The 25,639-nt window shown below is 42.4% G+C and overlaps 1 protein-coding gene across 2 annotated transcripts in view; it reads left to right on the top strand.

Annotated features, from left to right (window-relative positions):
- The window catches only part of Syne1 (spectrin repeat containing nuclear envelope protein 1), a 453,101-nt gene that overhangs the window by 226,457 nt on the left and 201,005 nt on the right, over positions 1 to 25,639 (top strand). For both annotated transcript variants that reach the window (XM_035440411.1, XM_035440412.1), the window contains 14 exons: positions 2,318 to 2,461; positions 2,785 to 2,940; positions 4,657 to 4,821; positions 6,320 to 6,492; positions 7,790 to 7,943; positions 10,132 to 10,275; positions 11,209 to 11,373; positions 15,735 to 16,052; positions 16,987 to 17,142; positions 17,285 to 17,455; positions 18,593 to 18,919; positions 20,483 to 20,635; positions 21,015 to 21,182; positions 23,515 to 23,691. In XM_035440411.1, coding sequence (XP_035296302.1) covers positions 2,318 to 2,461; positions 2,785 to 2,940; positions 4,657 to 4,821; positions 6,320 to 6,492; positions 7,790 to 7,943; positions 10,132 to 10,275; positions 11,209 to 11,373; positions 15,735 to 16,052; positions 16,987 to 17,142; positions 17,285 to 17,455; positions 18,593 to 18,919; positions 20,483 to 20,635; positions 21,015 to 21,182; positions 23,515 to 23,691 — 2,571 coding nt within the window. The remainder of the gene's footprint in view (positions 1 to 2,317; positions 2,462 to 2,784; positions 2,941 to 4,656; positions 4,822 to 6,319; positions 6,493 to 7,789; positions 7,944 to 10,131; positions 10,276 to 11,208; positions 11,374 to 15,734; positions 16,053 to 16,986; positions 17,143 to 17,284; positions 17,456 to 18,592; positions 18,920 to 20,482; positions 20,636 to 21,014; positions 21,183 to 23,514; positions 23,692 to 25,639) is intronic.

The following is a 25,639-nucleotide window of genomic DNA, read 5'->3' as shown; positions in this document are numbered from 1 at the left end:
CCCTCTGCTCCAATGAACCATAGACTTATCAGGAGTCATGCTTGCTTATCTTAACCTCTGTGGTGTATTTTAAACTCTCCAATCTTAACCTCTCTGGAGTATTTTAAGCTCTCCGATGCATTCCTGTAGCTAACTCATCTCCCTATGGAAAACATGATCAAGAAGCCAACACTATTGATAACCTTGGACCAAATGCAGCAAGAGCTTTGAGGCAATGTCTAATAGGTTCTGCATTTTTCATACTTTCTCAGCTAGCATTTCATGGACCTGGTGTCTTACTAAAACTACCTAAATTCTTCTTTTGTTGGTCCACATTACAAGTTTAATAACAAATTCAAATTCATATGAATCTAGCACTTCATAAAATGGTAGATTCCTTTGCCACACTGAAATGTGTAACACATTAGCAGCATGCTTTTAATGTGTTATCTATAGAGTCTATGAAGTATTAATATTCATACTATCTTTATGTGATCAGCACACAGTTCTCACCATATCCTAATGGATAGAATGAATGTATTTAGAGAAACATGAACAAGAAGTTGGGGAGATGACTTGGTTGGCAATGTGCTTTCTAAATTTAATTCCCATCACCCCTGTAAAAGCCTAGAACTGAGGCAGTGGGAACAAAAAGATCCTCAGGCCTCACTAGTTGACCAGTCTAGCCAAACTAGTAAGCTCCAAGTTCAATGAGAGACCCTACCTCAAAGCAAATAAGGTGGAAAGGTCGGAAAAATAGCTCAGTGGTTAAGAGCACACACTGCTCTTGCAAAGGACCTGAGTTCAGTTCCCACCTCCCACATCAGGCAGCTTACAACCACCTATAACTCCAGCTATAGGGCAACTAACTCCCTCTTGTCTCCACAAATGCCTACACTCACATGCACGTGCTCACCCACAGACACACACATATATGCACAGCTAAAAGTAAAAGAAATCTTTAGAAAATTGTAATAAAAATTAAGGTGGAAATCAATCATGAAAAAGGTTCCCAAGATGTTGACCTCATAGGAGCACATTCATGAACATGTATGCCCTCACCTACCTGTCCACACTCACACAAATATTCACACAGAGAGAAAACATAATAAACACATGAATTATATAGGTGTGTACTTATATATAGTGTTTCTTGGCCTATCATTAACCAGTCCTTACCAATGTTGGATTATTCCATAAAGAAACATGGTATATTCCAGTAAGCATGAGACATGGGCCCTTCCACTGTGGAAGGTATAGCCTCTGTATAGTAGGAAATTACCAATACGGAATCAGGTAGAAATATAAGGGTATTTAATAGGGAAAAGCCTTACTTACAGAGCGAACCAGCCAGCCGGTGGTAGTCTGTACAGCAAGAAGCAAAGAGAAACCGAAACCGAAAACGCAGTCCCCCTACTCACTCTGACCACGCCCTCACAAGCCCTCAGGTACTCCTGTAGCCAGCCCCTAAGAAGGCGTGGCTACAGCTTCCCCTACACCTCTGGGTATATGCATAGCTGCATTGCATAGAAATGCATAGCCCAACCCTGCCCATGATAAATAAAGTCTGTGGTTTAAAGAGCAAATGCATAGAAACTGAAAAGAGCTATGATCTCTTGGGTGGGCTAGAGAATTGAAGAGAATGATTGTGTCTGGAAAAGAAAGGCGTAAACATTCTTAAAGGATGTTTCAAAGTCATATAGGTGCTAGGGTGGAAGATGAAATGTTCTAGACAGTGAGACAAGGTAAACCCAAGAAGGGAGGCCTTTGGGCCACAGAGGGTGAGCACTGAATAAGTAAGCCAAGTGAAGGACTTTAGATCTCTCTCTCTCGTTCTCCCTCTTCTCCTCTCCCTCTTCCCCCTTTCTCCCTATATTGATGTCTCTCTTTCTATGTCTTTTTCTCTCTGTCTCTCTGTGTGTCCCTGTCCCTGTGTGTGTGCGTGCGTGTGTGTGTGTGTGTGTGTGTGTGTGTGTGTGTGTGTGTGTGTGTGTGTGCATGTGTGTGTGTGTGTGTGTGTGTGTGTGTGTGTGTGCATGTGTGTGTGTGAAGGCCACAGATTGACACCAAGTATCTTCTTCAATCAAACTCAGCCTTGTTTGTTAAGATAGGGTCTCTTTCTGAGTCTAGACAGCTTAGATTCTGCTAGTCTCCAGGGAATCTTCTGTATTGTCCTCACTTCTGGGATCACAAACCATGCCCACATGCTAGCTTTGTTTGTTTGTTTCACATTGGTTCTACAAATTAAATGCACATCCCTGCACTTTTGACACAGGCTGTCAGCCCCTTGGGGTTTGCCTTTGCTCATTCATTCCTGCTATTATCTAAACCCTTGCAGAATCTAAAGATCCAGATGAAAGACTTTGAAGTGAGTGCAGAACCTGTGCAGAACTGGCTGAGTAAAACCGAAAGGTTGGTACAGGAGAGCAGCAATCGCCTCTATGACCTGCCTGCCAAGAGGAGAGAACAGCAGAAACTCCAGGTGATGGGATCCGGCCAACTTCACTCCCTCCTCTGTCCACTCTGTGGCCAGATGCATGCTGGGTGCCCTGATTTTATCTGACACCACCTTGAAATGCTGTGTGCCTTCTCCTTGTTCTGACAGAATTAATGTTTTCCATCTCTCCTCTGAGACATGGTTTGTTTTCTTCCTGTAGCATTCCACTGTGTGTAGCTTGAAGATAATGCAGTCTTCAGGGGACTTCTGTTGCTTGTCAATGTTTATTCCCATGTTCTCTGGGCCCAGGCTTTGTCTTCCATGTGCTTGCCCCAGCCTCTGAACGTTAACTCGCTTGTGCTTTCCAGTCTGTCCTTGAGGAGATACAGTGCTACGAGCCTCAGCTCCACAGGCTGAAAGAGAAAGCTCGGCAGCTGTGGGAAGGACAAGCTGCCAGCAAGAGCTTTGTGCACAGAGTGTCGCAGCTGTCTTCTCAGTATCTAGCGCTAAGCAATGTAACCAAGGTAACGCCTGGCATGTGCTGTGTGTGAGTGTGATACTGATGTTGCAAAACTGGAATGCCGATAGGTCATGCAGGGTCCATCCTGACACTCCCACATAGTGATGTCTCCAGGTCAATCTTATGGCATGTGACCATGACTGCCCTCATCTTGAAACTGGACTTGCCACCTCTACCATAGTTCTTATTGTGGCTCTCTGAAGTCAGCGAGGGATGTTGCAGAGACAGACAACATTGCCAGTCTCCATTACTAATAAAACTATGTGTTCCATGGCACTTAATTCCCAAGGCTTGGTACATAACAAAAGACAAAATTCAGAATTCCAGAAGACTGTCAGGTTAAATTATACTAGAAAACCATGAGCCCAAAAGCAGTTTAAAATGTTCTGGGGTCCATAGAATTAAGACTAGGGTAATTTTTAAAATGTCATCTAGCTTCTGTATATTAATTATGTAGTAGATGACAATGCATTAATTGATAGTTTCCATTAACAACAGTCTAAAGTGGAGTTTGGAATTGGCAAGGACTAATCTAATGAATACATCTTTCAAGGTCCTTGGAATACAGTAGTGGGTGCACTGCACTGAGTGAACCCCGCTAGTGATGCAGACCCTGTGATTGGATGTCCTTTTCAAGCTTGCATAAGCTATGATGTGTGCTTTCTGTTTTAAAATTCCCAGGTGTTAGCATTTAGGGATTCCATGATAACTTAATCTTTGATGTGGCCTTGCCCATTTTACAGTGAAGTTACTTCTAATCTGCTAATCTGGGTTTTCACAGTGTCTCGGTGTGAACCGTCTCCATTTGTACCCATGGATATTTGAGGAAAAGGCTTTTATCTAATTTTAGAAAATCTGACACATACCTGATGTTAGAATGAATTAAGAACAATTTTTTTGCAACTGGTGTTTTTATGCACATCTGGAATCCCAGTACTCAAGGGGCAACAGCAGGGGGATTGGTGCAAGTTCAAGGCCAGGCTGGGCTGCATAAGCCTGTCTTGAAAAAATAAAAAATAAAAATACAAAACAAAAGAAAACAAAATCATTTGCATTTGTTTAGATATTAAAGAGCCAGAGATATTTGAATGCTTCAAAAGCTTGAATGCTATGTAAAGTCTCCATCCACCATGATGGATATGACCTGAAGTGAAACAAATAAGGACAACCACATAGATTTTCTTGTCATTTAAAATGCAGGTGTATACATTATGTCCTCTGCATGTATACCGAGGCCTCATACTCTCTTCCACACTTATACAAAATTTGTTTCAGCTAAATATACATGTATTATAAGCATGTAATTTACAACTATTACAAAATAACAGATTGGTATTTTTTAAAGACTGACTACAGTGTAGGTCTGTAAGAATATGTGGTATCAATTGAACCAAATATAATATGTGAATGCTAAAGATGACGATGAATTGAATGCCAACAGACATTAGGAAGAAATTCTACTGAATAAAAAATAAGTCATGATTCTCATTACTATGAATGTTCAGGGCAGGGAATTGCAATTGTCATGTCTTTTGACCTGGTTATGCTACAGCTTTTCCCCTACTTAGCAAGGTGGGTCACAGACCTCATGCAATGAGGCTGCAAGCCTCTGGGATGACTGATAGTTTCTGATGAAGTGTTGGTTTCCAACATGAGTGACTAGAGGCTGTGAACACTCTGTAGAGCTGACAGCTAGAAAACCCATCTCTGTCGTTTCCAGGAGAAAGTGTCCAGGCTGGACAGAATCGTTGCTGAGCACAGCCAGTTCTCGATGGGTGTTAAAGAACTGCAGGACTGGATGACAGACGCCATCCACATGCTGGATTCATATTGCCTCCCCACGCCTGACAAGAGTGTGCTGGACGGCAGAATGCTCAAGCTGGAGGTGTGTATACTGAGAGAATGCTCACTTACACATTGCCTCTTCTCAGTGCTAGCCTGGTGTGACCATGTGGTCCTCTTGTCTAAAAGAGCTTTCTGGATGCTCTGTGGATGTGTTTCTTCTTGCATAATATGCTCATCCCTGAGCATTAATCACTCTTTTAAGCCCTGACATATTCATCCACAAACCCTGCAGAAAATAAGACACAAATTTGGCTATTTGCTCAGTTGGTAATCAAGAAGGTAGCTTCAAATTCTATCACAGACACGTGTATTCTGAGGAAATCTTATTTATTCAACTTACTTTTTTGTCTCTATCATTTAGTCAAGTCTTCTCCCACCTTGAGATATCAATTCTATTTTGCATTTGTAATAAAATTAGTTAAACTTCATTTATCTCTGCCTCATCACTTCAGTGCCTTTCACGAGATTGGCACTCTGTTTTGACAGCAAGGAATCAAAAGTGAATAAAATATGACCTTTGTTCCCCACAGCTGTGTTGTGTGCTGCTGAGGTTGAAGTGTAGGAGACGATGGTCACAGGTGGTGTGTGTGTATGTGTGTGTGTGTGTGTGTGTGTGACTTATGGATGCACAGGAATGGAACAGTATAGGAGAGATGGGTTGAATATTGCAGCAAGTATTCCAGAAACTCTAATACCTAACTCAAGCTTTTTAGGAATAATGGATGGATGGATGGATAGATGGATGGATGGATGGATGGGTGGATGGTGAGATAGTTCAATGTGACAAGGCACCTGCCACCATTAAGCCTGAGCCCAATTCTTGCCACCATGTGGAAGAAGGGCAGAATCAACTCTCCAAGGTGTCTATATCTCTTCCTCTCCCTCTCTTACTCTTTCTCTCTCCATCCCTCCCACACAAAGTAAATGCATTATTTTCTAAAGAAGAAGGGAGTGTCCTGCTGCAAATGACTAGATGGAGAGTTGAGAGAGAAGAAAATAGAAGTAAAAGCTAGAAGGGAAGAACCAGTGTGGTAACTGAGGACAAGCTTGCCATTCCTTCTGGACCCAGCAGGCACAGGGCCACTAGAGGTTCCCCCTATCTGCAAGGGGTGTAAGACATAGGTTAGGAAGTGACCAGAAGTTTTGCATTTTGACAGGTGCTACCAGTTTTGCAAGTGAGTTTGAATTCCCTTTTCCTGTTAGAAGGAACATGGCCCGTGAAAACCTTCATCCAGGTTACTCAGTTCCATGGAGAGGCTACACTAGATGCACAAGAGCTTCTTTCCATTCTCAGAACTTAAAGAGTTCTACCATCCCCCATTCAACCAGGAAAATGAAACATGGAAGGAAGGAATTAAACAGGGAAGACCAGCAGGTGACTGGAGCCTGGCTACTGGCAGTCCCCTCAGTTGTCTTCCCACAGGTGCTGCCTGGCATGCTTGCACACCACACTATCATGTCCAGAGCTGCTGAACTACAGGATGCCAGGAATACCAACATACAACTACAAAGCCTTCTGCATTGTTTGTTGTCAACAGGCACTGCTGTCGACAAAACAGGAGAAGGAGATCCAGATAAAGATGATCCTGACCCGGGGGGAGTATGTTCTGCAGAGCACCTCTCCGGAAGGCAGCCCTGCTGTGCAGCAGCAGCTGCAGGCTGTGAAGGACATGTGGGAATCCCTCTTGTCTGCAGCCATTCGATGCAAGAGGTGAGTGGAGGCGGTGCCCAGTGCCAGGGAGCCATGCCTGGTTGACAACAGAACGCTTCAATAGTGGCTGCTTTCCTTCCTTTCTCCCTCTCTCTCTTTCCTCCCTTCCTTGTTACTACTTCCTATTTCCCCTTCTTTCCTCCATGCCTTTCTTTCTCTCTTCCTCCCCTCCTCCCTCTCTCTGTTCTTATAAGAGCTCTAAAGGACAAGACAATATAGAGGGTACGGCTTTGCCTTCAGTTGATCTGAAATATTGTGCCTCTGTTTTAACATAAGTAAAATGTGTATTTGTTGCTGATTGATGCTTACCAATCAAACGGTAATAACTGTTTCATGAAGTGGGAAGATTTTGATTCAAACATAGTAATTCACTTGAGAGAATTCTTAAGGAGACACTCACCAGGGAGTGATGAGGAAAGGAATGTCATCAAACCAGTCCTACAGGGCACAGCTGGGTCTTTCTTGGCTGGGTGACACTAGGTGCTGTTTTAGTGCCTCCAAGTTGCCCCATCTGAAAGCAGAAAGTAGGGATATTGGTGAAGAAATAACCAGGAAACAGGAGGGCGCCTAGGGCTGTCCATTAGGGACTGACAGTTCTTTGGCACTTACTGTTTTCAATGCTCTCAATCTGGGAGTGCAGGGACCAGGGAGCGTCCTCAACAACATTCCTCTGCAGTGGGACATCTGAGGATACCTGTGAGTGGCCACTGAGGGTGCCTTCCATGGCCAATCACAGAATGAAAATTAGTCTCAATAAGTCACAGCATTCCATATGTGACATATGCAATGAAATATTTATCTGTCAGGGAAATGTTACATTTTAATGTTTAGATCACTTCAAGGAATATGGCCCCATTTTCCATTGTGATTTTCTGACTTTTAAACTTCATGAGAAATGAGCACTGTGCTTATTTTCCCGTGCTTGTCCTTCTGACAGTCACTCTTCTGTCACTCCTACTCTGACAACCTGCTGGGAGTAAGGGTGGATTCCCTTTCTGGTCAGTTCTGTTCTAACTTAACCTGGAGATCCTAATCTGGGTGACCTTCAGTCTCTCCCTGTGCCTTGTGTCCCCTTGACCCTCTAGAGGTCATGTTCAGTCCCCTTTTGGATTTAAATGCATGCTGCTATCTGGGGCTGTTTTCATCAGAAATTTAGAGTTGGGTTTGGTAAACCCAGACCAGCTACCTATCCCAGGTCTGCCCCCCCTCTGCTGGCTAGAGAGGATCTAAGGCACAAGACAGGCTTCAGACCCATAAGAACAGTCAGATTAGGGTACTGACATCTACCCCCTTTCAGTCAGCTGGAAGGAGCACTCTCTAAGTGGACCAGTTATCAGGATGACATCCGGCAGTTCTCCAGTTGGATGGATGGTGTGGAAGGCAGCCTGAGTGAATCGGAGAGACAGCACACAGAACTGCGGGATAAAGTGACCGCTCTCGGAAAAGCCAAGGTTCGAACTGGATTAAGCGCTCTGAATTCTATCATAAACTTCAGGCAAAAGTGGCCACCTAGGCACCAGGGATACACACACCAGGGAAATTATATTTGAACCTCATGCTATAATTTCTAATATCTTTCTAAAGTAGCTTTTGTTTGTAGTCATTTTTCCCAGGAGTAAAACTTTTCTAGTATAATCATATAGACCCATGCTTTATGACACAGATCATTTAAAATGTGTAAATTCTTAATGTCAGAAGTAGCATGCTTTCTTTTTATTACATTCTTTTGTATTACCACTCCTTTTTGTTTTTGTTTTCGTACCTGCTATCTCGCCTTCAATGCTGGATATTAAACCCAAGGCTCTGTGCATGTCAGGCAAGCACTGAACCACAGAGCTAAACCATAGGCCCCATATTACTACTTTTGACCAATATCATATGGTTCTAATACCATATGAAAAAGTTTTAAAATATGGGAAGCGTTTAAATAAAAACTCTTCTATTAGCTGGGTGATTATGGCACACACCTTTAATTCCAGTTCTCAGGAGGCAGAGGAAGGTGGATCTCTGTGAGTTCCAGGCCAGCCTGGTCTACAGAGTGAATTCCAGGACAGCCAGGAATACACAGAGAAACCCTGTCTCGAAAAACCAAAAACCAAACAAACAGAAGACCTCTTTTATTGAAGTAATATTCAAACACAATATGCTAGAGCCACACGTCTTTGCTAGGCAGCCACACGTCTGCCCAGGCCATACTCACTGGAATATCATGTCTTGAACTGAATTTACTATATTCTGCATGGAAATGCTTCAAACTCTCTATTTTTGCTTATTAGTATCATCTCATAAGCAGCATCTTAAGTTGGCCACCTCCTCATCCCAGTATCCTTCCTTTTCATCCCCATATCATCACCATAGTTACTGCTGATCCATGTGTTTCACCTGAATTCTGAGGCTCCTAATTCTCACCTTGTTTCTTGTTGATCAGTTGGCTACTATATTGATGTAAAGGTGAACATCTCACTTCCCTAAGACCCCCCCCAACACACTGGGTCCCCATTGTTTACAGTATAACACTAAGCTCCCTCAGGAAGTTGTAAGATAGCAAATAAGGGTTGTATTCTGATAGGGATGTATACACTCACTAATAAGCATTTAAGTAAATAATTATAATGGGGAGCTATCACAAAGATAAACTGTGAGGTGTGGGACACTAATTTGGAAAGAGTTAACATCGATTGTTTGGGGTCAGGGCAGAGAGACAAGAAACAGGAGGCAGGCCAGCCATGCCCTAAAGAATTGAGTACAAAGAGTAGTCTGGAAGGAATCAAAGACAGATTCTATCATGTCTTAGGCTGAGGAAAAAGAGGTACTGGTGCACTATGGGATAAGAATTGCTAGAGCAGAGATAGTAGGGGAAGGTGCTGAGGTGATCGGTGGGCGGGTGCAGGCACCTTGTGAACTGTGTGCAGGCTTCCAGTAGACTCCACATCCCAGTCTACCCAATCTTTCACCTAAGTTCTGTCTGAGAGACCCCTGTGAAATCCAATTGAAAGTTAAGAGTGGCCTGGAGTAGGTGGAGAGAACAGGAGACTCCTTCCTGTGTTCTAGATTGGCTATTGAAAGGTGAGGTGGGGTTGGGGGGTGGGGGAGAAGGCTTGATGAGGAAAGATGGCTAGAGTATGGAAATCAGGAGGCCATTTCTAGATATGAGAAATGTGAAATATTCAAGCAGAAATATAAAGTAGAGGACTGGACAGATGGCTCAGAGGTTAAGAGTGCTGGCTGCTCTTCCAGAGGACCTGAGTTTAATTCCCAGCAACCACGTGGTGACTCACAACCATCCGTAATGAGATCTGGTGCCCTCTTTCTGGTGTGCAGGTATACATGCAGACAGAATACTGTATGCATAATAAATAAGCAAATCTTTTTTAAAAAAAGAAACATGAAGTAGATAATTGGGAAATAGTGTCTCAGGGGCATTCTGGACCGATGAAATATACATAGAAACATTATGTACATAGTTTTACACACACACACACACACACACACACACACACACACACACACACACACACACACACGTCTGTATAATTCAAGTGGATGGGTGGATAAAGGTCCTTTTTCACAGTACAGTTAATACCCCTTAGTTTTTGCTTGTACATGAGTAACTCATTTCATTTTTCTATTCTTCTCTAGCTATTAAATGAAGAAGTGCTGAGTCATAGTAGCCTGCTGGAGACCATTGAAGTCAAGAGGGCAGGCATGACAGAGCATTATGTCACCCAGTTAGAGCTGCAGGATCTGCAGGAACGACACCAAGCCATCAAAGAGAGGGCCAAGGTATGGCTATCTGGAGTCCCGTGGCTTCCGCCAGGTAGGAGTGTGGAGAGCTGGGACCACTTAAACATTCAAAACCAAGCACAAGACCAACAGCCTTGTGCAAACAGTGCAAAACAAGCTAAGTAAACATTAGTATTTTAAAAATATCACTAGCAAAGGTAAACAAAACTTCAAATATTTTTAATACCTGAAAGTTAAGATAGAAAAAAATAATTCTCAACAAAAACCCAACTAGAAATGTAACATTTTCACTAAAATTTCAGACAGCATCTCATTGAAAATTTTTAAATTCTGTGTGTTGTTTAGGTAGTTATTTCAAAATGATCTTTGAGGTCTTTCCAGACTTAAGTATTTGTTATTGTTTTCTTTAGAGAGAAATACAGTTTCCTTCTTTTTCTTGTTCATTTTTTGTTGGTTCTTTAAGAATTTCATACAGTATATTTTGGATGTATTTACCCTCAATTAACCTCACTCCCTAGCACATCTCAACTCTGTCTTCCTTCTGTATGGGAAATTTAAAGATTTTTTTAAGGGAAATTATTCATTTTTTTAATTGCTTAATAATTATGCTTTTCTAAAATTTCAAAAAAATGTAGCTGAGAATATGTTTCAGTGAGCAAAGGCTTTTGTCACCAAAGCTGACAACTTGATCTAGACACCTACGTTGGAAGGAGAGAACTGAATCCCAAAAGTTGTCCTCTGATCTCCATGGGTGTTCAGTGGCATGCATGTAGACAGACAGACAGACAGACTGACTGACACACACACACACACACACAGAGAGAGAGAGAGAGAGAGAGAGAGAGAGAGAGAGAGAGAGAGAGAGAGAGAAACAAATAAATGAATGAGCATAAAAGAAAATTTAACACCAAAAGTGAATTCTGCATTCAGTGATTTGTTTCTTTCTTACCCATTTTTAAATGCTGATCCCAGGAAGCAGTAACAAAATTAGAAAGGCTGGTTCGCCTTCACCAGGAGTATCAGAGAGACCTAAAGACGTTTGAAAATTGGCTGGGACAAGAACAAGAGAAGCTTGACCGATGCTCAGCTCTTGAGGGTGAAACCCGCACTCATGAGACAGCATTGCGGGATCTCCAGGTAATCCTATCAGACAACAGCGGGTCCCTTTCTATGAAAATGGAGTTATCATTTCAAGCTATGGGAAGTTAATGTGGCCTTGGCTCCTATGGAGAGCTGACATGAATTCAGTTATGGGAAGGCTTGATCTGGAACATTCAAGTTCCCATCACTTGTTGGGCAATTTAAACCAACAAAACCAGCTCCAGGAGGACTCTCTGAGTTACCAGAGTGGCTACTGAGCTAGTGCGTGGTGTTGACTGACAACGCCTGCCTTTTGATCTGAAAAGGACAGTTTCAGATGAAGGATAAAACAGCAAGTGCCAACAAAATATGGCAGGCTCTGAGTGAAAGTGAGAGCATGATCTGAAGCCGCTTGGCTTCAGCCACAGCCTCTTGCATTCCCGAGGGCGTGGGCCTTGGCTCAGAATCCAAGAAAAAGAAATCAGGGTAGCCGGGAGACGTGTGGATGCCCTCAACAATGTAGACTGAGTGGGTACAGTGGTCACGGCCCACGCCCTTATTCACTCCTTCAGTCAGTTACTCAACACCTAACACAAAGCACATATTTCACAAACTGCAGCATGTAAAGATGGCTTTGGCATTACATTTCATATAATTTAGTGAGGAAAACACACCCATGAGTAGATTATTATAAACTATGAGGTGAATACAGTAATAGATTAATGCAAAGGATCTTATGGCAGCATCGAACCCTTCATTATTCAGACCTGCACAGTTAGGTAGAGTCAGAGAGGTCTCCAGAAAAAGGCTTCTAGGAGTACACAACAAAGAATTAGAAAAGGCTGATAAGACCACCTGCATGTCCTACTAGGGAGTGTACTGGAGCTTCTCAGCGTGCTGTTAACCCCAAATCGAGTCGGCTCAAGACTATCAAGATGTCCCTACAGCTAGAATGAGGTAGGAGAAGCAGACTCTCATGGTTCCCCCTGGTATATGCAACTCCCATGACCTACTGCTGAGTTTCAGGAAGTGTTGTGTAATGCCAAGCAAACAGGTTGGGGTTAGGAAACCTGGACTCTACTTCTCTGTGGTACCTGCTACTAGGAGACTTAAGATAGGAAAAAAACCTCTCTCACTCAGTTTCCTCAACACAATTGTGAAGATTAAATGAGAAGAGACTATCTGACTTAAAGATAATAAGTACTAGATAAATAAACACTAGAAGTCATACAAATAACAATTTCATTAACTGATCTAAGAGTCTCATCTGCTCTGCCTTATTATTATAAGTGTTCTGATCCATGAGATCTTACAGGCCTGACTGCTACTTAGTGTATATGTGCACACATACATGTACATAGGCATGCTATCATTGTTTAAGACAGGCTTCTGGTATACAGCTCAGTCTAGCCTTGAGCTCAGGCTATTCCTATATCAGTCCCCTGAATACAGGGACTACAGGCAGGCTTCCCAATACCCAACAGCTGTTACCATTCACTTGAGAGCAATTGACTTTGTGTCCTTAAATAGCCCCCTCCCACTGCCCTCCAGGCACCCTGGGAGGCAAAGGTTGAGCTCTTTAAGTTGTGCACCAACTGAACCAGCAAGTTCTGCCTACATGTTTCTCTTGTTGTGGTCACAAGTGTATTAAGTCAGATTATCATGGCTCAAACATGTGTATAGTGTGAATTCTAATTGGTCTTAATAATAAAAACCCAGTGTCAGATATCAGGTAAATGCTGAAAGATCAGAGAAGCAAAAGAGCCAGCCTCTAGAGAGACCTTTTACCTCTACCAAATCCTTATACCAAAGTGGGCAAGAAGATCCTATCTCCAGGAATCCTCAGACTGAATGTGCTGAGCTCCTGTCTCCTCCTGCTTTATATTCCTCTCTCTGCCCACTCCTATCTCTACTTCCTTAGTGCTGGAATTAAAGGTGTGTAACTCTAAGTGCTGGCATCACCATTGAGTGAGTTCTGTTTCTCTTTTAGACTGGATAAATCTCATGTAGCCCAGGCTGGCCTTGAACTCACAGAGACTCACCAGCCTCTGCCTCCAGAGTGCTGGGATTAAAGGTGTGTGCTTTGCCTGGCCTCTATGACTAACTAGTGGCTAGCCCCGAACTCTGATCTTCAGGCAAGCTTTATTTATTAAAGCACAAACACAATAGCACCACACATGTGTTTCTTCTGTATTGTCTGTCTTGAGTCTCCACAAACGCTGACAAGGAAGGAAGAAGGCAGTGGCAGGAACCAGCAGTGAGGCACTGCAACTCCCGGCTATAAGGCTACAAGACAAGCCTTCTCCAGGATCCTTATGTTCTCCCACCTATGCCCAGTGGTATGTGGGATCTGCTACTAGATAACATCAGACACAAGACAGCTTCTATGACGTCACATAGTGAGACTAAATGAAAAGTAAGAAAACCTTACTTAACTGATAAATCCACAAAGCAAATAAATACTAGAAATTAGAAGAGTCACAATTTTATAGACCATAGGCACAAATTGCTTTATGTAAACCAAGGCTCTAATTCTAGTCATGGAACATATTTCCATATTTAAATATCAAACTATGTTTCTCTTTGGCATATATACTTGAAATATTAGGATACATGAGAACTTATCTAGTAGAATGATGGTTTATAAAAATAGATAAAACTATTTTTATAAAACATGGAAGAGGAGATTACTTAAGAAGATTAATAAATTAGAGTAGGTATCAGTTAACTACAGCATATGGCCACAATGTCTCTGCCTTAAGAAAGTTTTATTGACACACAGCCACAGTCATTAACACTGTCTGTGGCTGGATGAATACTGTACTAGCAGAGTCACATAGTGATAGCACAGCCCAAAGACCTGAAAAACCTACAGTATTTATTTTCAAGTCCCTCTGCAAGAAAAATATGCAAACAAATTAAGGAAAATTTATATAGTATCACCTTGAAAAAAATTAAGAATTTTAAAATGAAGCTTCCATGTTTGTGTGAGTGTTATGTAAATGTGTATTGTCTTGTTTCGTGTGCACACAGAGTACACAGCGCAGCACTGACATGAACATTGCACTGTGGAATCCTGTGAGGTTGCTGGATCTTGATGTAAAAACCATCATACCTTGGCAGTTTCAAATGGCTGTAGGCAACAGTGTAGACTTCTCTTCTATGAGGAGGATTAAGACAGTCTCACTAGGTAGCTCTGGTCGGCCTTCAACTCACCGTATATCCTAAGCTGCTCACAAATTGGTGATCCTCCTGCCTGAGTGTCTTGTGACTATTGGGCTCACATATGAACACCATCACAGGAGTTGTGTTCTATTGGTTTGTTTGTATGAATAGAAAGCCATGGCTTTTTCATGCCGAGCAAGCATCTTAGTGAGATACAGAGCCATCTATGTTACTACATTCTGACTGAAAATGTTGCCTTTGGCATTCATGGTGGCATTTTACAAGGTTCTTTATTATTATTATTATAGATAAGCATATCACTCAAAAGCTTGGATCGATTTCTTATGACTAGAATTTAAAGTATATAATACCATTTTGCTAGAATAGATAAGGATGTGATGTTTTTATAAAACAGCAAAGCATTCTATTTAAGATTGTTTATACTCATTTGTTTAGGGTGAATCTTTGAGGCTTATACTGTGGTCAAGGGGATATAGTCTCGTATAGGAGCATCTAGTAGGATGGTGGAATGATTCAGCCTCCCAGGTCTATATGCCTACAAAGGGTACTGGTCCAAATTTTCTGTGCCACCACATTCCCAAGAGCACAAATCTAGAAGAGGACTCCCACCCCTTACCACAATGAGGACCCACACTTGCTTTCTCAGCAGTAGCTGTAGCACCCAGTTAATGCCAACTCCACCAGTGTTGCATGCTGTGTAAGAAAATTCTAGGCTTTAATAGCCTAGGTTGCTTTTTTTAAGCCATATCCCTTTTGTCATGACTGCTTTTGCCTACAAGCCGAAAATCAAATTTCAGATTCTTAACTGGGAAATCATTATTTTATTTTTTATTTTTGTTTATGTATTTATTTTGTTTTAGTTATTGTTTGTTTGTCTTTGTTTTTTGAAACATTGTTTCTTTACATAACAACTCTGGCTGTCCTGGAACTCACTTTGTAGACCAGGCTGGCTTTGAACTCAGAGATCCACCTGCCTCTGACTCCTGAGTGCTGGGATTAAAGGTGTGCCCCACTACTGCCTGGTGGAAATTGTTATTTTAATTGGGAGATTTCCAGGCCCTTTCTTCAGACTTAGGAAGGCAATGTTCACTGTTAGGTATGCACTGTTTAGTAGTGGAGAATAAAATCACACATCTAGTGCGAATTCCAAGCTGGCCCAGATGGTTTATCTGAGACACACTGACTGGCACAAACTGTGAGTGAGTCATGATGCCCATGCCCCTTTTTCCTAGGAGCTTCAAGTGCACTGTGCAGAGGGTCAGGCCTTGCTGAACTCGGTACTGCACACCCGGGAGGAAGTGATCCCTTCGGGCCTCCCCCAGGCGGAAGACAGAGTGTTGGAGTCTCTTCGTCAGGACTGGCAGGTTTATCAGCACACACTGGCTGAGACCCGGACACAGTTCAACAACGTGGTGAACAAACTGAGGCTGATGGAGCAGAAGTTCCAGCAAGTGGATGAATGGCTCAAAAGAATGGAGGGGAAAATCAGTGTCAGGAGCGAATGCCAGAGTAGCCGATCCACCAAGGAGATGCAGTTGCTTCAGATGAAGGTGTGACTCCGGGCAATTCCTGAACCTTGTCAAAGCAAACTGCCTCGAAGGGTTTGTGGTTTGTTTCATGGAAACATTTAGGAATTGTCTGTCTAAGATGGATGTCTTCTGAGTTTTCACTATGCATATCTAGAACATTTAAAATGATGACATGGTTCTCCTGGAAGCAGTTACTTCCTAGGTTCATCACTGACAGAATATGGTTTGGTGCTGGGTCAGTGAGATGGCTCAGCAGGTAAAAGTGCTTGTTGTATATCCTTAATTACCTGAGTTTGGTCCCTGGTACCCACACTGGAAGGCAGAAACACTTTAAAGTGTTCCTCTGACCTCCACACACGTTCAGGCGCACACAGATTAGTAACTAATTTTTTTAACTACAAAAAATTTAAAATAGAATACAGTTTTTATAAAACTATTATATTTATTTCCCATATCTGCTGACTTCCATTATAAAAATATGGAAATGACAATCTTTTGCAATTACGGTTATGATATGAAAGGGATTTAACATGGTTCCTTAACTTAATGATTCAAACTAGTTTCTTTTTATTTTTACATAAGTTCCTTGCACACATCCAAAATAATGTATAGGCCGTGGCAATTTGTTTTCATTATTCATCTCAGTATTTTAAAACTGATTAAACTGCAAAGGAAGATGTGAAACAATTAAAAAAAAAAGGGGGGGGACATTTGAACCAAAGCATAATATATAAAGAAAAATACCCAGAATTATAGATATGCAATCGTTATCACCATGTTGTAACATAATTTTTCACAAGGATTGTATTTGACACACTTTCAAAATTGCATTCCAGAATAAATGTATTCACAAACACATGCAGTGATCATGTTCTCTTCTGAAGGTGCACCAAGTATTGTCCTTTTTAAGTGTCCAGACTGAGTTCCTTTCTCTCTGGTTCTTTCGTCATTTCAGAAGTGGCATGAAGACCTGGCAGCGCACAGAGATGAAGTAGAGGAGGTAGGGACTAGAGCCCAGGAGACCCTGGACGAGAGCCACGTGAGCAGCCGGATGGGCAGCCAGGCCACCCAGCTGACTTCCCGGTACCAGGCCCTGCTGCTCCAAGTGTTGGTGAGCTGCCCTCCCCCGACATTTACCAGGGACAGCTGACATCATGAGCCTAAGCTGTCTCCACCAACTTCTGTTGAAGATGTCTAGTGGCCCGGGCTCTGGGGCTTTTGTCCGTGGTTCAATCTTCTCTTCGATTTCACAGGAGCAAATAAAATTCTTAGAAGAGGAAATCCAGAGTCTGGAGGAAACAGAATCATCTCTCAGTTCCTATTCAGATTGGTATGGCTCCACTCATAAAAACTTCAAGAATGTGGCTACCAAAATTGATAAAGTCGATGAAGTAATGATGGGGAAAAAACTGAAGACATTGGAGGTAGGCATGCATCCTTCTGGCTCTAGCCTCCCCTCCTTCTCTCATGATTCTTTTCCACCGGGTAGATCTGGAAGCATGTGTACTCTTCCTGATCCCAAGTGGTTGATGGCATTCAGCTCATCATTTTAATCCAAATATGGTTATAGATGCTTTATGCCAAAGCTTATTTCATTCATGTGTGACACATAGTCATCTGAATGGACCATGTGCAACTGTCCACCCGGTGTTAAGCAGACAAAGCCTGACACTTAGATCTTAAATTCACATCCCAGTGTATTAACAGACTAGTAAACATAATCTATTGGGATAAAAGTTTGCTGGGGATAAAAGACACATTGGGTTCAAGTCTCTAACTTGAAAATGGTGTATTGACCAAGGCTTAAATCCTCCATTGAATTAAAGAAGGGAACTTCAGTTTCCTTGACAGGTCCAACCTGGAACAAAAACCTTCAAAAATTTATTTTAAGGGACCACAGGATGATTCGAAGTAGAATATGAAAACCTTTATTTGCAGAGAATAAGACCCACACTGTGTTTGCTTAACACTTGTTCTCTGTGCTGGCTGGTTTTATATCAATACAAGCCAGAGTCATCCTAGAGGAGGGAACCTCAATGGAGAAAATGAGCTGTAGGCAAACCCATAGGGCATTTTCTTTCTTTCTTTCTTTCTTTCTTTCTTTCTTTCTTTCTTTCTTTCTTTCTTTCTTTCCTTCTTCCCTTCCTTCCTTCCTTTCTTTCCTTCTTCCCTTTTTTCCTCCCTCCCTCTCTTCCATCTTTCCTTTTTTCCTTTTATTTTTTCCAGGACAGGGTTTCTCTCTATAGCCCTTGCTGTCCTGGAACTGGCTGGGTAGACCAGGCTGGCCTCGGTCACAGAGATCCACCTGCCTCTGATGTTAGAGTGCTGGGATTAAAGCTGTGTTACCACCACCACCTGGCTTTAACAGTGATCAGTGTCGAGGGCCCAGCCCACCCCTGTGTTGGTGGTCCTGGGTTCCCTGTGACAACATGCTGAGCATCAGTTACTACCTCCTGGTTCCTGCCCTCACTGCTTCTGATGATGAGCAGTTGTACGAAACTGTGGGTTGCTTTTGGTCACGGTGTTTCTTCACAGCAATGGTAACCCGCTTTCTTCCTCAGGTTTTATTAAAAGACATGGAGAAGGGCCACAGTTTGCTGAAATCCGCTCGAGAGAAGGGGGAAAGGGCTGTGAAATTCCTGGAGGAAAGCGAGGCTGAGGCACTGAAGAAGGAGATCCATGGTTACATGGAGCAGCTGAAGGACCTGACTGGCACTGTAAGGAAGGAGCACATGAGCCTGGAGAAGGGCCTTCACTTAGCCAAAGAGTTCTCAGATAAATGCAAGGTGCTGACCCGATGGATGGCAGAATACCAGGAAATCCTGCATGCGCCCGAAGAACCCAAAATGGAACTGTATGAGAAAAAGGCACAGCTATCCAAATACAAGGTACTTCCTTGTTATCTACTAACACATGCGTGTGGAAATCAGGCAGGGACTGAATGGGAGTCTATTCCGAAAGCGTTCACCTACACAGGTGTTGAAATATACTCCAAATAGATCCTCATTATTGCTGATTTATGCAGGCATAGTTGGCTAAACGTACAACTTTGGCATAATTTTTCCTATTAGGGACTAATATTCAAAAGTTGCTATAATCAATCAACACACCTTTTTGATTCAGATCTATGGATCTTCTCAAGGGTGTTCAGCCCTTAACCTGGGGTCCTTATGCAGCTGAAGGTACCTATGAATGGAGCCCACCAAAATAAATCATAAACTTAAAAATATTATGAGATTTTTTTTGCAAGTTTTTTTCCCTGTAACTTGATTGGATGATTCTCAAATGTGACTTTTGTTGCCAACAGCACATCTGCCCCATGTAGTCACTTCTGTTCTTTTATTTTTTTTATTTTATTTATTTATTTTTTTTTGGTACCCTGGTCCCAGAAGCTGACTCCCAGCAATTGAAAACGAGAATGACATGGTTTAAAGACAATGACTACTAACTGAGCAATTATAGGCAAACACCGGAGAATTTAGTTTCTGGAGGGGCAGTGAGACATTTTAGAGGTATAGAGGTGATATAAACGGGAAGAGAAAGGGAGAGATTTCACCTGCTCAGACTTCCAAAATCATCACCAAAGCCGGCTTCCACTAACATGTGAGGAATTTCTGCACAGCTGGTCTTAATTAAAGAAACTCTGGCAAAGATATCAAGACAGAAAGACATATATGCATATATATGTACATACATGTATATATACATACATACACGTGTGTGTGTGTGTGTGTGTGTGTGTGTGTGTGTGTGTGTGTGTGTGTGTGTAATTCATGGCCCAGTGCCTTGATGGAGCTGTAGGCCATCTGCATTTGAAAATGGCCCTGGAGGATTTAGCAACAGTCTTTAGGAATGACAGTGTTCAGGCTCACCCCAAAACTGCTGCTGCTCTAATGTTGTGTCTGGACTCCTCTCCAGGCCTGGCAGCTTGCCACTGACGATGCACTCATTAGAAGCCCCTCCTCTGCTCCCCCATTCAAGATCCATTTCCTAGTATGGTTAAGTATGTTTTGAACCTGTCTCAGCAAGTGTGCTGCTGGACATTTTCTACCTAAGGCCAACTCTAATTCAAGTTGCAACAGACGCCGTGGCCTCCTCCCAATGGAAAGACAGTCCTTTTTGTTGACATTTGTCTCTAGGGAAAGTGATGTAGTGGGAGGCAGAATATGAGCTGTGTGCAATTTCACTAAATGGCAATTTTTCTATTTTTTTCTCTGCACTGTAAAAGGCCGTTACATGTCCTTTACCGCCTCTGTATAATATTTTAAAATGGCACACGCTATGGGAAAGTATTGTCTTTTTAATGCTTTGTGGCTAATTGATTCCGTAAGTATTTGCCAGTTCCTTCTCTGAGGTAGGTGGTGTCATGGCTGCCACAGGCACCCGTGTGTTTTCTTCCTGTTCGCCCAAATGAAGCTGCTGCTTTTCCCTTTTTGTCTATGTGATTCAAGTCACTACAACAAATGGTGCTGTCCCACGAGCCGTCCGTGAACTCGGTGCAAGAGAAGGGCGAGGCACTTCTGGAACTGGTCCAGGATCAGACTTTAAAGGACAAGATACAGAAACTCCAAAGAGACTTCCAGGACCTCTGCAGCACAGGAAAGGTGAGGGCAGAGAGTGGCGCGAAGAGTGCAGACTGCTTAGAAGGTGACAAAGCCAGCCTCTGTCCCCTCAACTACAGACTTTGGTGCACTGGCATGGGCCAGAGGCACATTTAAGAGCACGATGGCTGGTTTCCCCATTCCTGATGATTTCCTAAATAATTGATTTCTTATTAAATGCTGGGGATGGAACCCATGCCCTTGAATGTACTGCCATACATTCTACCCCCCCCAACTGCACCCTAACCCCATCTTGGTAGTTTTCTGACACAAATCCAGTTTGCCTCACTTATGAGTTACCCTAGACGTTTTTAAAATATAACACAATTCTGAGTAGGTTTTTGGTTCCAAAGTCAGCTCTGACACATACCTGGTTTTGCAGGAGCGAGTCTTCAGTCTGGAAGCAAAAGTCAGAGACCATGAAGACTACAACAGTGAACTCCAAGAGGTGGAAAAGTGGCTGCTACAGATGTCCGGCCGGCTGGTGGCACCTGACCTTTTGGAGGCCAGCAGCCTGGAGACCATTACCCAGCAGCTCGCCCATCACAAGGTACAGTTAATCTCACTGCAGGGTGGCTTTGACTGCCCTGATACTGTGCATGTGTCTGCGTGTGCGCATATGTGCAAGTGCATATGCATGGTGTGTGCACATGTGTGTCTTCAAGTGCCGCTCTAAGCTATGTCTGTGCTTCAAGGATCTGGTGCGAATGTCAAGCACAGCTGACAGTTTAGAGCCATTGAACTTGGGATTTGGGAAAATAAAGATTACTCAAACCTCAGCACTCGGCTCCCAAGCACATTGCACTTTGTTGAGCCCATAGACATTTTTTTTGTCTTATAATTCATTGTGCATGGATCATTTAGCAAAGGAAGAGATTCCTTCTCCTTTAGAAACACATGCCAACCATGGAACACACTGCTGGGAGTCCGTCTGTATTCTAGGCCAGCCACATTCCCTTCCTAGCTGGGACCTGAGCCTCTCTGGGGCAGCTTGTCCTCATCCTGTCTCACCTCACAACTGTGGCACTTGCGAAAGCATTTTGTGAACCAGTAAGAGCCACACTGAGGGTGGACTTTCTTATCTTTGCAAGTCTGTGTTCTTAATCATTACACACTGGTGACAGACAGCATGTGGACCATTTTATGGAATGACCTGCCGCGATCTTAATGAGAAATAATTTTATCTATGGTGTAGATTGATACAATGTGTTGTACTAGGAAAGCCACACTCCTCTTTGTCAGGAGAAAATATTCACCTCACAAATAGTAAAAAAAATCAACTACTAATCTGTGACCAGATTTCTCTGAACATGCCAGGTCTCATTTGATCCTGGAAGCTAAGTAGGGTTGGTCGGGTATGCTCAGTATGTGGATGGGAGATGAGCAAGTATTGTGCTGATATTGGTAGGCTACAAAACTATGCTCTCCTATTACACATCCTGTTGCTGTGGTAACTACTATGACCAACAGCAACTTGGAAGGGAAAGGCTTTATTTCACCTTACATACAGCTTACAGTCCATCACGAAGGGGGTCAGGGCAGGAGTTCAATACAGGAAGAAAAGCAAAGACCACAGAGGAAAGCAGATTACTGGCTTGCTCTCTTTGGCTTGTTCAGCTGCTTTCTTATATAACTCAGGGACACCTGCCCATGAGTGGCCCCACCCACAGTGTACTGGGCCCTCCCACATAAACCATTAGCCAAGAAAATGCCTTGCCCCGAGCCCAGTTTCATAGAGACATTATTTCAATTATGATGTTCCTTCTTCTTAAATGACTCTAGCTTGTGTCAGGGTGACAAAAGACTGACCAGTACACACACAAACCCAGTAGGTAGTCCATCCCTCTCCCTCTCCCTCTCCCTCTCCCTCTCCCTCTCCCTCTCCCCTCTCCCTCTCCCTCTTCCTCTCCCTCTCCCTCTCCCTTTCCCTCTCCCTCTCTCCCTGTCCCTCTCCCTCTCCCTCTCTCCCTGTCCCTCTCCCTCTCTTCAGCCTAGGATATAATATGTCAGTTTCAAGCTGAAGACAAAAGTGGTTTCCAATTGAGGCTAATATCCACTCACCCATCCGCACTGGACAAAAGGAAAAGGCAGCATTGCTGAGAGCCCAACCATGATTCCATTATGTAGAGCTGCATCCACCCAGGCCCCCTTGTGTTGGAATGTGTCACTTGTCATTAGCATTGTGTGACCTATAATGATTCAAGCCTGGTTTGATAAGCTTGCTTCTTACTCCCTGAGAGATCTCTGAGCATTCTCACTGGACAACACATGCAAGAAGAGCGGTGGGAGCCGAAGTCCAGAAGGACACATGCTTTACTCCTAGGTTTCCTGGATGGGACCTACCTGAGCTTTAGTCCCTCATCTGCATGACAGTGGCAACCCATACTATTAGAGCTTATATATAATTTCCAGACTACAGTGGGCAATTAACTGTCAGCATGATAGTTATTTCTGTTCACATAAATGTTATTGGGTATAAATTATGTATTATTTTATTACAGAAGAGTAAGTAAATTAAATAGTCATTATATCATCTGAGGTAAAAACCATGCCTAGGTTATAACATACAGATATGACACACAGATGAACATCTTTTACCCTGGCTGTTTAACAATGCCTCTATGAGACCATCTGTGACATACTCTAATCTTAAAGTCGCTTCACTGTCACTGACTAATGCAGACCTCATTTGCTCTTCCCATTGGTGGCTCCCAGAAATACTCATTTTCTTTTTTACCTAATGCATGACCAAGATGAATGACAAAACTCTGTTAAAAAGTTTTGTTAGACAGTAAAATGGGATCTTGAACTTGATGCTTAGTAAAGAGGTAGTTTCAAGCTAGAAATGGAATCCTGGGAGCTCTCTTCGTCATTTTTTGCAGGCGATGATGGAAGAAATAGCAGGGTTTGAAGATCGCCTCAACGACCTCAAAACCAAAGGTGACACTTTGATCAGCCAGTGTCCAGACCACCTGCAAGCAAAGCAGAAACAGAGTGTGCAAGCTCACCTACAGGGCACAAAGGACAGCTACTCAGCCATCTGCAGCACAGCCCAAAGGGTGAGTGCTCTGGAGGGTTCCACTCAGTGATGGACTGAAGAGGAAGGCTAGGTTTGCAAAAATAGGGTTGATGCCTAAATCTTTAGAGGGGCTTTGGTGTTTCAGCAGACAGAAAGTAAGAAGACAGAGTTCCCAGCTTCTAAACACACATGTCAGGGATCATGTGCTCCATGTGAGGAAGCTTGGAAATTCAGACATTCAGTTCCATCCAATCCTTTTAACAAAGAATTAATTATGAAAGCCTATTTGGCTGGGAATGTGGCTCGCTTGGTTGAGTGTCCATCTAGTGTGCACAAAGCCCAGGGTTTGATCCTCAGTTCATAGAAACCAAGAGCACTATAGAAATAGATGCCACAGGGTGTGAAGGTCATAATAACCCCCATACTTCATTACATTGCAAGTTCCAAGTCAGCCTCAGTGACATGATTCCTATAATTACTACACTTGGAAGGCTTAGGCAGGATAGTTACCATGAGTTTAAGGCCAGCCTAGGCTACAAAGTGAGATATTGTCTCAAAGCAAACAAAAGGAAAGTTATATTGGCAGTTTTTATTTATTTTTCTATACATCATCAAAACTCCCCCATAGTTTAACATTTATTCTATAGCACTAAAATAAATACATTTTCATTCTCACCATCATTAATTTTTGACACAGTAAGGCCTGGTTTTCTACTCTAACTCAATATTTTTGGGCATTTGTATAAAAACTGAAAACATAGAGTAAGTCCATGTCAGTTTTGAATTATATTTTAATGAGTGTATTTCCACATTTTCAGTGTCAGAAATAAATCTATAATAAATAAGAATTGTTCTTTTAATGAAAACTATTATTGTAAGCAAGTTGATTTCTATTGTTGTAGGCTTCAGTTTATGTTGTTTTATTTTTGGTTGTTTTGTTGTTATGGTGGGGGGGTTGTTCATTTGTTTGTTTGTGTTATTGTGGTTGAGACAGGGTCTTGCTATGTCACCCTAAATGACATAGAACTCACTATGGAGATAGGGCTACCCTCTAACTTTCAGGGATCTGCCTATCTTTCCCTTCAGGGTGCTGGAATTCAAAGTGTGTGCCACCACACCCAGTTATTGTAGAATTTTTAAATGACACCAAATATTTTTGACTGTTTTTAAAAAATTATATTAGGCTAGCCAGGAGGGCTCCATGGAACACATTTGGAGGACAGACTTATCTCTTTATATTGAGAGAAAAATATAAATTGTAGATGATAAAGTTGATTCCCTTAGATTTGAAAAAATTCACCTTGATAACACATTTTTTTTCTTTTGAAATGAGGACATACTAAGTTACGTTACCAGCCTTGAGCTCATTTTATAGACCAAGGTAACCAAGTTGATCAAATGATGGAAAACGAATTAATTGAATAGTCATATCAGAAAAAAAAAGTATGAATGACTCCCAGCTATGGTTCTTTAAAAATTTTTAGACTTACTTATTTTATATGTATGAGCATTTTGCCCCAATGTATAATACACTATGAATGTTCACCGTACCTTAGGATTGGCAGTACAAATGCCTGTGAGCAGTCATGTGGTGCTGGGGACCAAACCTAGGGCCTTGGGGAGAGCAAGTGCTCTCAACCACCAAGCCTTTTCTCCAGTCCCTGGATTTGTTCTTAAATAGAGCTTTCATGGTGGAATGTGTGTGTCACACTCCTCCACTTCCCCATATGCTCTTATTTATATCTAGCAAAAGCATCAGAGTTAGAGAAGTTTGGTTGTCTTTTAAAGATTCTTTTTTTGTTCTGTTTTGTTTTGTTTTTAGCTCTTAGTTTAAACAAAAACTCCAGTATTTATAATACAGAGAGAAGCTTCGGGAACCTCTGGCTTATGTTCTCCTTTATTTCAATGACTTCATGTACTCTAACACATTTTATCCCTTATATGAACAATGGGCCTGTTACATGTGGCCTTGTTATGTGTGGATAGAT

The sequence above is a fragment of the Cricetulus griseus genome, chromosome 2 (genome assembly GCF_003668045.3).
Source record: "Cricetulus griseus strain 17A/GY chromosome 2, alternate assembly CriGri-PICRH-1.0, whole genome shotgun sequence".
Taxonomy (NCBI): Eukaryota; Metazoa; Chordata; class Mammalia; order Rodentia; family Cricetidae; genus Cricetulus; species Cricetulus griseus.
The sequence above is the reverse complement of the archived record's forward strand: the minus strand, read 5'-3'. Positions and strand labels throughout refer to the sequence as shown.